This window comes from Filicampus tigris, chromosome 15 (assembly GCF_054856515.1).
Source record: "Filicampus tigris isolate MCC_2025a chromosome 15, RoL_Ftig_1.0, whole genome shotgun sequence".
Taxonomy (NCBI): Eukaryota; Metazoa; Chordata; class Actinopteri; order Syngnathiformes; family Syngnathidae; genus Filicampus; species Filicampus tigris.
Genome location: NC_141231.1, coordinates 9,104,984 through 9,118,758, shown reverse-complemented (window position 1 = coordinate 9,118,758; position 13,775 = coordinate 9,104,984). Strand labels below are relative to the sequence as shown.

Sequence of the window (13,775 nt, the reverse complement as noted above, 5' to 3'; positions counted from 1 at the left end):
CCAATCAACATCAATGCAGTGGCAGAGCTATGTGGTCCAGCGTCATCTAAATACAAATTGTTGTAAGAATCTGTCTTAAGAATAGAATGTTTGATTCTTACAATTGATGTGATTTATTTCCATTATTTCTACATGTTCATGGGTACTATATTTCTATACAATGGACATGGCATTGAAAAACGCTTGAACCTTTGCCGAGGATCATTCTGTCAGTTATTATTGAGAAAGCGTTGAGGTCGGATCAGTGCTTTTAAAAAAAAAAAAAAAAAAAAAGTCTGTCTTTTCAATCCCGCACTTGAGCAGTAATCATACCTTTTCATTTTAAACCCATCCACATGTGGACTTGGCTGCTCGTTTGTGGTCGTCCCGAACACAACCGCAAGGTGGTATCTGTAGCTCTGACCGACGGGCTTTCTTATCAAATGATTCACTTTGACTATTGTCCTGCTATTGACTGGCGACCACTCCAGGGTTTACACCGTCTCTCGCCCAAACTTGCCTGTCATAGGCTCAGTTCACTCACAACTCTAATGAGTATGAGGACTGTGCAAAATGGATGGATTGAAAGATGACTTTGATAAGTGGTGAAAGCAGGCATTATTTACAAAGGCTAATAATAGCGCTGCAGTGTTCACTCTTTCCCCCCTGAAAATAATTTAGGGTACAGTTATTAATTATTAAGTGTTTTTAAAAATGTATTGAGGTTTTGTATGACTCAGCCAAAGATGGTACTGCACAAAATACACTTTTTCTGATTGGAAGCAAGCAGGATCAAGCCTAACAAAAATCATTTCTGAGTTCTACTGATTTCTAGGAAAAAATGGGGCCAAGAATAACCATTTCCACTATTTTGTTCTCTGTTTCAGTAAGATTGAAACCATTACATTTTTTAATGCACAGGTGTCAAACTCAAATACTGGGCGGCAGGTCCGGCCCGCCACATGCATCATTTTATGTGGCCCACAAACGCAAAATTTCATATTTTTGTACAGAACATTGAGATATTTCCCTTTTTTTTTTTTGTTGCCAAACTTATGTTAGAGTAACTTTTACAATAGTTGAACTGACTTCTGATTTCAAAACTAGTTATCCGTCAATTTGTTCGTGTTAACATATTGTTTCATAAAACATGAAACGTATAAAAAAAAAGGGATAAAGCCGCAGATTTGTCTGCGTTATTTTTGTAATCTGATATATGATTTATTGACCTAGGTGTACACCACATTTGTTTGGTAGAATTTTTGAGAAGTTGTTAAAAACTCTAATTGAAGTAGATAAACTGTCTTTTATTTGTCTTTATTTTTATGTAACCCTAATTTATACGAGCAAAAACTTTATTATTATTATTATTGCTTGTGTTTGGAAAAAATGAATGGAAAGAGGACATGATGTCATGATGACAAGCAAGTAGTATAGGAAATGGATGGATGGATGGATGGATGGATGGATGTCCTTGTCGGTCGCGGCATTTCACTGCCGTGGCTTGCTGAAGTATAGAGGCTGAGCTACTGTATCTGCTTACTAACTCGCAATGTCCTCCAGCACTTCCTGGTGTCGCCTTTAGTAAAGAAGACGCGATCATTTCCATTCAAGTCTGCAGCTGTCCAAACTGGAAAAGTGTGAATGTGGCAAGTACACAGAGGAGCACCTTTTTTTTTTAGTTGCTGCAGGTGTTAAACATAAGGAAGTTGTCACACACTTCTCTAAGTCACCAGTGACACTTTCATGGTCTGTCAGCCAAATGTTAAATGTCTCATTAAAAACAAAAAAGCAAGAACAAATTTGACAGGGGTGACCCTCCTGCCTCTTAGTCGCTCATCAGTTTGTAGACAAACGCCAAAGAAGTACAGAGAAGTAATGAACTTTATAATCGCTCTCTCGCTAATATGCGCCCCTTCTAACTCACTTCGCTGTCACGTCTAATGTTTAATTGATGCTCTTAATCTTAATAGCGATTCTAATCCTCACATCCAGACTGGCATCTGTAGTCTTAATCATCCCAATTCGTCCAACGCCTTAAAGGGAAGGCCTGAAGCTAAAGGAAAAGTTCTGTACATAAGTGAAAGTAATTACTCTACTTGCCATCGTAGGGTCACCCCCCCCTCCTGCGAGCAACCTACATTTCTTCTACCAGTGACAGCGGAGGAATCTGATCAGGTGACTTTGGAGATCAGGCACTACTAGAGCATCTGACATATGAAGTGATCATGCACAGGCTTCCTTATTGGATTTAGTCCATCTGCATTGAGGACAAGTGGGCCAGTGACCAACTGGGCTGTTCCTCGCGCAGGTTTGGAGTGGAATAGTATGTCATAAAGACGGACATTTTAAGAACATATTGCATAGCTAATGTTTTAGCCAGTGGGAGTACTACACGTATTGTTCTTTACTTGAGTGACTCACATTTAATGCAGAAGTGACCGATTGATCATGTCGGTTAAACAGAATGACAGGACATGATTTATTAGGCTCCATTGCCATTATTTGAATTTTCCCATCAGTGTGTTTCAAAAGACTAATGAACAAACGTCTCTGAAGTGATGAAGTGCTTGGAAAGGTGCTTTGGAACAGAGCGCACAACTCTCGGTAAGCTTGTCTTGAGGTCAGAGGGTTCTTTCTTGGAACGGACGGGCACTTTTCTCCAAAAGAACCAGCGTAAGGAATCGACTAAGCGAGCTGTTAACTTTTTCTCTCTCCTTGTCTCAAATTCCATTTCGCTATCGGCATGTCATGTCTTGTATGATCAAAACAAAATTGAGTAAGTCGGAGGGCTAAAGCGGTGCTGACTCGGGAATTATTGTATGTGTGGTGGCGGGATGTTTCATCTTTAATAGCATTTTACAGCCAGGGGAACAATGGTCGGCCCCAGCTCCGAGATACAAACCTTTTATTTATAACCCCAAATAAAACTTAACTTTCCAGTGCCCCTCTGCAATATAGGAATGGCTTCTTGGGTCATTAACACTACGTAGACTACACTAACTAGACATGATGGGAGCTTATTACAGGAACCCATCGCCACTCCATGTGGTAGTTAATCATAAACATCATGAAATACATTTTGGCACTTGAAATTTCTATTGCAGGTAGTTTTTAGTACAATTTGGAGGTAGTAGTCACAAACACTTCCATCCATCCCTTTACAAATGTCTTGGAACTTTTCTGACACACTTCGTATGTGTTTTTGGAACGCGGGTAGAACACAGAACCTTATAACATTGAGGCACACAATCTAGACACATTGTTCTTCAATATATTGCTTCAATGAGTACTTATATAGATCATGTTTAATGTGTAGTATGCGTGTTCAGTATGTTATGAAATGTAATAATTTTGAATAACATATAAAAATTGAGGTTCTTTAATCCAGCCTGCCAGGTGCAGTATAGCTGCATGTACAGTTCTGTAGTAGCTGTTGCATCAATTTAGCTGTTTTTTGCTTAAATTGGCTATTCAAAATGTTGTTTGGTTGTACTTACTCAATTTCATTTATTCCATGGCATCAAATATTCTTGGGGTAGTAATAAAACTTGAGCCCAAAAAAAAGAATACCCACTTGAGCTGCAGTGAAAACTCAAATCACTAACCAAAACTATAGTTAAAAATAGTTATTTTAAGTACGGATCTGCCTTACAAAAATAATAAGGCTTATTGTTTTGGCTATAGATTGACAAATATGACAATCATAACCTTTTGTCATGGATGGATGGATGGACGGATGGACCACACACAGACAGTTTCCACACACGCAAATAAGAGAGGGGGTTGGCGGGCAGTGTCACATGATGTGCTGATCCAGCCAATCAGGAGTAAGTGCGCAATGCGATGGTGTGCGGAGGGACAGTTTTTTTTGTTTTTTTTTTATGAAAGGGCGCTTCGTGATCAATGAGCGAGTGTGTGAGAAGTTCGTTCACTATGGAGACCTCCACGCTTAGTACACGTGGAAGCAACTTTAGTGGGACAACATAACTGCGAAGAACCATAAAATGTAATAGTAAAGTGCAGTTGGGGTCTCGTTCGCCTCACCTGGAGCCTCCTACTGATCCTCAGTGTATGCAACGGCCAGCAGGCTGCAGCTGTCAAGTCATTCCGGGGGTCCGAGCACATTATTGACCCCGGTCACGAGCACGTCAGTTACGCGTCTGCTCACGTGACCAGCAGCCAATCACATGACTAAAGTCGCCATGGCAAAACTTATAAAGAGGCCGGACGAGAGGGAGGCGCGCGCTCTGTGGTCAATATGTGAACGCGTATGGTATGGAGACCTCGTTGACTGCTAGTGCGAAAGCACATTTTGTATTTACATTTGTAATATCAAGCTATGTTGATAAAGTGCAGCATTTTGTGACCAAATTAACTGTTTAAAAGAAACAGTTTGGAGGGGGATAAATAGAGAGGGCTTTATTAGGAGCTAACAACTGGATGTTTGTATACATACTGGATAAATATTTGATTGATACATTTCTTAGATGGACGGATTAATATTTCATAGATGAATGGATGGATAAATAGATGGGTTGGTCGAATGCTAGATGGACATCGAGAGATATAGATGGATTGATTATTATAGGATAGATAGCTATATAGATAAATGTGGTGTAGGCCTACTAAAAGCATGGTTTGGAGGGGCAATGCAAAAACGAAAAGTTGTTATTGAGCTGGAGAGATAGCGGGATCCTTACTATATATGTAGATAATTTAAAATAAGATCGCCACCAAAAAGTACTGTATAGTTTGGATTTTTAAGGTGGGTTTTATTCATATTATTTGGAAACAAACTGGAGGAATACTTTTTGAAGCGTGGAAAAGTACAAACATTTACAGGGTGTTCGGAAAGTCATTGTGCTCTCTTCACATTTTCATTAAGGAGGAGCAGCTAAATATGTATTCTACTTAGAATCGTGTGTTAAAGCTATAAAGCGACTTTCCGAACACAGTTTATTGGGTACATTTATGTTGGGGTATGTTTTAAAAGAAGTGGGTGGGGGTGGGATTCAGAACAGTCGTCCTATAATTTATATATGTGCGACCGTATATAAAAGGCAGTGTAGTTAACCCGTGGCTGCAAGCGTTTCATGACGCTGAAGCAGTTGTTTTGGTCCTCGTTGCCCAATCGAAAATGCTTTGGTGTCCTACAGGAGCCGAAATGGCTCTGTCCTGTACCGAGTAGCACACTCGTGGTAGGCCGACTGCTGCTGCTTTAAATAAAAAAAAAAAAAAAAAAAAAAAAAAGGAGCCGTGACATGGGAAGCCAGTTGCAGCTGCGGAACCATTTCTACCAGGAGCAGCAGTTGGATCCGAGTCAGTGCCACCGGCACCCCTGCGGACAGCCACCGCGCTACACCTGCACCTGCACCGACTACTGCACCTGCCATGCCCGGGAGAGCTGCGTCCTCCGCGGGACGTCTGTGACATGCACCGCGGTAACTTTGAGGACATCTTCGGAGACGTCTTCCAGGCGAGGCGTCCGCGACCCGACTCCATCTAGTCATGCTACCTCCTCCAGGCATCCCCCTCCTCCTCCTCCTCGTCAGCAGCAGCATCCGCAGCATCCTGCGGCCAGCCACGCGAACGCCTCCCACCATGAGACAGCCATGAGCAGCTGCAGATACAACGGCGGCGTCATGCGGCCGCTCAGCCACTTGAGCTCGTCCCGTAGGAACGTGCACGAGTTCGATTCCGAGTCGCAGCCCCTGCAGCCCCTCTCGGCCGCGGACGCGTCGGACACCTTGGCAGTGTCCAAGCCGGAGAGCCACTCGGCCACGCTCATGCCGTACGCGTCCGGGGACGGAGGCGGGGGCTGCGGCCACAGCGGGGGGAAATCGGGCAAGAAGAAGAACCAGAACATTGGGGAGAAGCTCGGCCACAGGAGGGCCTTGTTTGAGAAGAGGAAGCGACTCAGCGACTATGCTTTAATCTTTGGGATGTTTGGGATCGTTGTTATGGTTATAGAGACTGAACTCTCCTGGGGAACCTATGGAAAGGTGGGTATCTTGAAATGTTGGCAACTTTTTTTCATAACATAAGTACACACACACACACACACGCGTAGAAATCCTGTCCCTCAAGGTACAGTAAACCCTCATTATTGGTCTCCAAGGTTACTCTTACTCAGTTTCCAGAGATGTATGTACTGAGTTGCTAAAATTTAAGGGTTCACAAGCAGTATCTTTGAGGGTGATGAGCCATTAATGGACTTGTTTTCCCTCGGAGCGCAAGCTAACCAAAGTGCTTTCCTAATCAGCCGTCATTATGATTTAGCCAGCCAACAGTGTGATATTTTTCTTTTTGTGCCACAATCTTGTCTTTGGTTTTAGTGTTGTCGCTCTCTTCCAGGAGTCCCTGTATTCATTAGCTCTAAAATGCCTGATAAGCCTTTCTACAATCATTCTCCTGGGACTGATTATCATCTACCACGCAAGAGAGATCCAGGTAATGAAACACTCCTTGTATTGTTTTTTTTGTTTGTTTTTTTTGTCCCCCCCCCCAAAAAGCCAAAATTTTACATGTTGTGGCCAAAGTGGATAGAGGTTCATAAAGGGATCATCACAATTGATTTAAAAAAAAGGCTATTTTTAGATATGGAATCTATATAGAGAGAATAGAAGGTATAAATATGTCCTTAAATAGTGGTTAGAGGCATTCTTTTACTCACTTGCAGATGGGGAAGCCATTTATTGGAGATGTCTTTGTTTATATAACTATGTATTTTTTTCCTATTTATATCAAGTGAAAGTGGAGCTAAATTCTGGAGAGAAAATCCAGCAACCAATGCAGACAGGGCAGAAAAAGTTGCGTAGCACATAAACATGGACATACTGTACATTCTGGAGTGCAACCATGTGAGAGTACTGGAATGCTAATCATCATGAAAGTATAACAAAATCTTCATTTTTAAAACTGCGCAAGGTACTCGTCTACATTGTGCACTCATTCCCCACACCGCAGTTCATATGAGACTTCAGTTGGTGCTGCTGTTTTGGTTACCAGGTTTAAATGTTCCAACCAGTTAACTCTTGAATGTCTGCGTATAAATAGTAGCATCTCCACACTGAGATAATTACATGTACTATTTCTTCTGGGTAAAAGGATGGCATATGTTTTTGTTTTTTGAATCGGTGCATCCGGCATTTTGGGGCACAGCGTCTATTAGCGTAATGGAGATTATTTGAGGAAATGCGCAACGGTGCAGTACTGTCATTTACTAAACTCAAATAAGATTTTTGGGTTCAGGCGTCTCATATTAAAATGTTTCTGTTTTCATCTGCGGTCATTCAAAAGATCAAAGGTGGATGACTACATAGTTGAGGTGAAGAGATAGATGTGATGGCAATTGAACAACAGATGCAGTGTGATTGAAGAACCTGATGTGCTCAGTGCATGAATGAACTCCACCACCACAGAGAGTTCCCCATCGCTTGGACAGTTTAATGACCTTGCCCAGAAACGGCGCTGCAACAGTTCATCCTAAACCGCAGCACTTGCGTCTTTGTCGGAACAGCCACAAAATCAATAGCGACACATTGTGCGCCGAGAATCTATGTTGCTTTCATGTATGCTCCTTTTTAATTAACTCGAAAGGGAAATGTGTTGAATGCAGCCACCGTTCCCATCATCAGTTTGAGACGTGTTTGCCTAACAGTTCAATACTCAATTCAGATTAATTGTCATATTTTGCGCCAGCCTTGTATTTTTATAAATTACAAGTCTCTGGGGAATATCTGTCATTGGAATGGCCAAACGGTAAAATGTCTCATTGTACATTGTTCTTTTATGAGTGATGATAGAAATACACATTACCATATTTCAACGTGTATCCCAAAGTGGTTCCATTCCCTCCCGTGTTGTTTATGAATTAGAGAGCTTACGTTTGCATGAAAGTATCACATTCATTGCTTGCGTCCTTTCAGCCTTTCTATATGTGTAAATTATTCCATTCATAAATGAAGCCTCACCGACCCTTTCTTTCTGTGTGTCATGCGGGGATTTATTTGTGATTGAGGTTGCGCCGTTGCGCATTCTTCATTATAGCAGGCTTCCGTTACTAGCATATAACAGGTTGGCTTGAAATGTTGGCGGTGTCTCTGCGCACATTTATTGGCTCCAGTTCCCATCAACTCTTTCGGTGCATGCGCATGTGGACCGTGTTTGCTGCTGTTTAGACATTGTTTTTAGTGGAAGCTGGGTTTTGTATTCATAATGGGAGTGTACTGATAAATATAGTCAGCATGCCCACCTTGACATCCAATTAATCTCAAACCTCTTCATGCCAGATATACTGTATATAAATGCAGTCAATGCTTTATTGCAATTTCAGTTTGACTGGACACTCATACATAAATTATCTGCCTTCACAAAGATAATAGTCACTTTTGATTGACACTATCTGAGAGGTATTATTTACCAGTTTTTTTTTTTTTTTTATAATTGTAATCATTTGCACATTGCATGTTCCTACACTCTAAAAACAGTTGGGTCAAAAATGGACCGATACAAACAATTGGGTCAATTTGACCCACTTTCTTGCATTGTTTTGTACAAAACAGCTCATTTTCTGGGTTGTTTTGTACAACACTACCAATTTTTTGGGTTGTTTTTTGAAAAAACAACCAAGAAAGTTAGGTCAAATTGATCCAAGTTGTGGATCGGGCCATTTTATATTACAATATTTTGCCAAGCTAAACTGGAATAGTACTTGGTATTAATTTGCGTCAGTCCCATTTTAAGGGCATTCATATGTATATGCACACTTCCTGTATACAGTATGCCTTCATTTTACCAATTAACATTCATGAATTATTTACTTTTCAGGAAAAATGTCCAAAAATGCCTCTATCATGCGATGTTAACAAAAGTAAACAGCCCAAATCCTGGATCCCTACTTTTATCCACGACAAAATTTAATGTGTTTGTCCTTTGACCCGCAAATTTTGGGCAAGGTTGTTTTGCATAATCCTTCTCATGTACTGGTATATTTAAGCAGCGATTAAAAACACAGGCTCACTGGTGCAATAATGACTACACTAATAAAAATACTATAATACCTCTCAGTAGAATGCAGTGCGGTTTATCATGGCTGCCAACTACAATGTGTTACGATGAAATGACATTTTGAGCTTCATTTCATGAACAAATTGCTTCTTAAATATGATTATCAGACATCTGTGATGATGAGGTTGATGTGCTTTGCTACATGATTGTAGTGTACCTTAACTCATTTTCAATTAAATGGGTTTCCTCTGTCCTTTTCATTGAGTACAACGTCTCACTTTTCCATTTCAAATATGGAATATGCTACATATTTTTACAATAATTTGCCACAAAGAAAGAACAAATAGCGCATCAAGCTTTCCCTCACAAATGTTGGAAATCGTATCGATGTCGAAAATGTCATTTCTTGAAAATGCGCATTTTCCACCCCTGTGTCCAGACTTTAGGGACACCCTATACATCTCCAATAAAATGTGTATTATCATTCTCCCGGTAATCTCTCATTTAGCAGCTACCGGAACAGAAACACCCAATGTAAATTGTCACATGTAATTGAAAATGTTTAGTTTTTTGTTTTTGTTTGTAGTCGATTCTTTTATCTATAAGTGACATATTTCAAAAACAAAGGAAAATTTACAACTTTACAATTCAGAAGAACAGGCTCTACGATCGATGTCGTCTGTATTTATAGTCAATAGGTTGCTTCCACCTGCTTTTTGTTGTTGACTACACTCCTGTGTTGCTGGTTTACGAAACATTTTAAGCCCGCCGAGATGTTGCCCCCCCCCATCGCCCCCCCTGCAATGAAATACATTATGCATGCACGTCCTCACAGATGTCCGTCACACACGGAGCCATAATAAGTCGGCGCTATGAAATGTTCCCCTCACCACTCCCGGCCCCTTAAAACTGATTCACTTGTCAAGCCCAGTAAATATTACTCCCGCTCGTTTATCTGCTTTCTAACAACGTGAAATGTTTTTCCCCCGCCGAAGAAGGTCACGTTGAAAAGGGATGGATGCTGCCTACCTGCTGTCACGGGGATTAGTTTAGGAAGTGTCTGCCGTGCTCAGGTGGCCTCCAGTGGCAAGTGTAATATTATCACCAAAAAAAAAAGAGGCGGGGTGTCCGTGAACTAGATTGGTCTCGTCATCTAAGAAAAAAAATCCTGCTTTCCTCAATGCTGATGTTCAGCCTATTTTTAGTCCTCCTTGAAGTGTTAGCAGATGATCAAGTTGCCTTGATGCCTCGTGTTGACACATGGCTATCCGCCAAAGGAATTTTTAGACGATTTACTTTAGCTGCGGTTGCTGTGTTGGCAGGCAGCGACTTAGCGTACCAGTGGAGATTGTGTTGCGTCCCCCCCGACTTTGATTTGTCATTGTGAGCGTGCAAGCGTCATCTTGCTTTGAGATGGCCAGCGGGTTCACCTTGCTCCTCACGAGGGGCGAAATTGACATGTTCAAGGTTTTTTTTGCTTTTTTTTTTATACGCTCACATCAAAGTTTTGGGTTTTTTTTCCTCTTAGGCCGAGGGCCATTTTTGTTTTGGCTAATGTTGCGATACACTGTGATGATAGATCTGCTGAGTTTCCTAAATATGGACTAAAGCTAAATTCTTTAGGGGCTCGTATGTCCTTCGTGTCTGTTTAAAATGTGCATGCTATTCAGTTGGTTTCACAAACAGCTCACTCTAAAAACAGTTTGGTTAAAAATAACACAATTTGGAGTCAAAAATGGACCGATCCACAAATTGGCTCAATTCGACCCACCTCCTTACATTGTTTTGTACAAAACAGAACAAATTTTGGGATTGTTTTGTACAAAACTGACCATTTTGGGAGTTGTTTTCTGCAAAACATTCCAGAAATTTGGGTCAAATTGACCCAAGTAGTGAATCGATCCTTTTTTGACCTAAGATTGTGTTATTTTTAACCAGGGGCGGAGCCATGGGTGGGCCACCCAGATTGAGAGACCGCCCACCCAATGAGATTCATGAAAAAATATGTACTTTTACATTTTTAGTAAATTATGAAATTATTTGTTTTTTTTTAATTGTATTGAATATTAATAATGGCGTAACTCTGGTTGTCTAAGGAAGATCTGAACTTCATATTATTCGGTTTGTCATTTTATTTGAATATACGATGTGTCGGGACAGGAGGATTGTGTGAAGTGAGAGAATTATTCAGGCCCACCCATTAGCCACGTTCTGGCTCCGCCCCTGTTTTTAACCCAACTGTTTTTAGAGTGAGAGCAGCTACAGCTACAGAAAGGACACCTCCTAATTTTGCGATATACATGTCACATACATTTGAGGCAATCTATCTATTTTTTTTACATTTGTTTTTCAATTCAGTACATTTGTTAGGTTTTTTTTTGGTTTGTTTGTATTTTTAATACTTTGTGTTAGTTTATTCCTTATTAGTTTTAGTTTTAGACCGACCTTCCTTCTGTACAGCAATACTGAAATAAATACACAGAAAACATGTCGTGATTCAGTATAAAACCTCCCAACTGCAATAAAAGCTCAGCTAGCTAGCAAGCAAAGCAACATAGATCAACAAAATGACTTTTTGGTGTGGGGCAATGTCACAGATTTACACAGGAACGTTTTTGCTATGCAGAATTTGTGGGACACATTTGCTGTTTCCTTTGCACGGCAATGCAACAAGTGGTCAGTACAAGGGGTCATGAATACAGTTCCGAAGTCGTAACTTACTTAACTGTGGTCTGTCACTAACATACGTTAATGCCGCAGTCAATTTTTGCATGCAAAACACTACCAAGCCATAAATATAAGACAACCGTGAACCCAGTTGCTTCAAATTGTGAATTTTCTTTACTGTACTTGAGACTTCAGGCTCAAGACTTCAGAGACAGGTGACTTAAATGGCTGCTGACCTCAATGTTTTCTCCGAACATACAAGCTTTTGGAGCAGACCTACTTCTTTGCCTCTCGACCATAAACCTAAAGATTATTTATTGATGGCGTCCTGTAAACCGTGCTCTGCATGGCAATGTGAACATGCGGGGCATTTCAGTTTGCCTCAAGTGTGCATCTTGGCTGCAACAATAAAGTAAGAGAGAGATTTATTCAGGTGCTTACTTTGCTTGATTAAAAATACTTTATTTGCATGCATGAAACTGGATTTCAGAAAGGCGAAAAAAAAAAAAAAGGAGGAAATCAAGGGGAACGTGCGACAGTTTCAGATTTACGGAGCCAAGTGGACCCTTAGTGGCTCGCTTTGATATCATAAATAAAGCATTGCATTAATGTCTAATTGGGCCGAACCTCTCAACTTTGTTCGCTAATGAAATTGAGCGATTTCATTGTGGATGGCAAGATATATGTTTCCCACTCGACATTACACAGATTAAATATTGAGCTGGACTCCATTAGTTATATTGAGCGTGGTGAAAGCGGTAACCAGACCAGCTAGTAGAGTTGCTCTAAGGCAACCAAAAACCAAAACTTTCTCCAAATAAACTATAGTGTAGAATGCACTGCTGAGGTTGACCTGTTAACAAAAGTTTGTGCTAATTTTTTTTTTTTTTTCTCTGACCGTATTGTGGACAGCATGATGAAATTGTGATTAGCGTTTTGGCCTCATTCTTGGTTATAATCTCCACTCTGGCCTTGCTTTGTGGCTTTTCTTTGAAGACTCAAAATTGTTCATATGCAAATGAAAGTGTGAATAGTAGTTCCTTTATATTGCCTTATTGTACCCCACATCTGCACAAATTCCTCCGTGCAACATTTTATCTACATTTTTTCCCCCCTTTTTTGCCTGTTGCTGTTAACTAGCTAACTATGTAGCTCACTAACCAAACAGTAGACAGTCTCTTTGGATTTCAATACTTTTCCAGCTGTGTTGTACAGTGCACGGGATTAGCGCGCGTCTCAGGTGATTGAACGTGCTCTTTGTGAGCACATGATCACTCCTTCCTCGGCTTAACTGCCAGGTGAAGGTTATTGGATCCAATTTTGTGTTACAAATAGCCGAACATGAGTGTCTGTGTGTCAAGCTAAAAGGCTTAATCCACGGAGAACGACAGGCATCATAGGCTATTCACTCACTTTTGTAATAGGTTGCCTGCTTGTACATTTTCAGATAAAGTGGACTTGATGCCCCATGGCCACAGCAACAACATTTCTTTAAAATGCAGATTTTCTTAACATCTGTTTTCCCTTATAGAAATATGATGATATAAACAATTTGCAGACAGATGTTTTATTTTAAATGTGTTGATTTTTTCCTTTAAATTAATTAGCACGGAGCACCTCTAGATTAAGCTGTGGCGTACGACCTTCATGCAAATGTGCTGCATTTTGTCTCCCATGTGCGGGATTCGCCCGGTCTGTGTTCATTGCAGCTTGAAAACAATTATTTTTCTTTCTCCTGCTCAAGATGATGAAGTTTACATCAGCTACACCGTTACAGGTGAAAACACTCTTGACTATGTTTTCTTTTTTTGAAAAAAGAAGAAACGAAGTATTAATTATTCTGTTGATGTGTGCAGTTTCTTCCAGCCTGTAAACAAAAAACATGAATAAGTGATTTCTCACTGTTTCCTCATGCCACATCGCATTTTTCCAGAAGGTCCCATTAGAATTTAATAGGAAATGGTTTCAGAGTCACACACTATAGTGTTCGAAGTTTACAAGTTTACCAGTTGCAAGAGGTTCTAAAAACATGGAGGACCTGCTAAAAACATTATTGTTAAAAAAAAAAAAAGGACATAACACTAATGTTTGTTGATTTGAGGTTAGTTGGAAGTGAA

General features: G+C 40.5%; 1 protein-coding gene across 3 annotated transcripts in view; it reads left to right on the top strand.

Annotated features, from left to right (window-relative positions):
- Positions 1 to 5,209: 5,209 nt before the first annotated feature.
- The window catches only part of kcnn2 (potassium calcium-activated channel subfamily N member 2), a 33,881-nt gene continuing 25,315 nt past the window's right edge, over positions 5,210 to 13,775 (top strand). For 2 of the 3 annotated variants that reach the window (XM_086053222.1, XM_086053220.1), the window contains exons 1-2: positions 5,210 to 5,984; positions 6,337 to 6,432. In XM_086053222.1, the coding sequence (XP_085909348.1) occupies positions 5,244 to 5,984; positions 6,337 to 6,432 (837 nt within the window). In that variant the 5' untranslated portion in view covers positions 5,210 to 5,243. The remainder of the gene's footprint in view (positions 5,985 to 6,336; positions 6,433 to 13,775) is intronic. The other variant, XM_086053221.1, reaches the window with a different exon arrangement.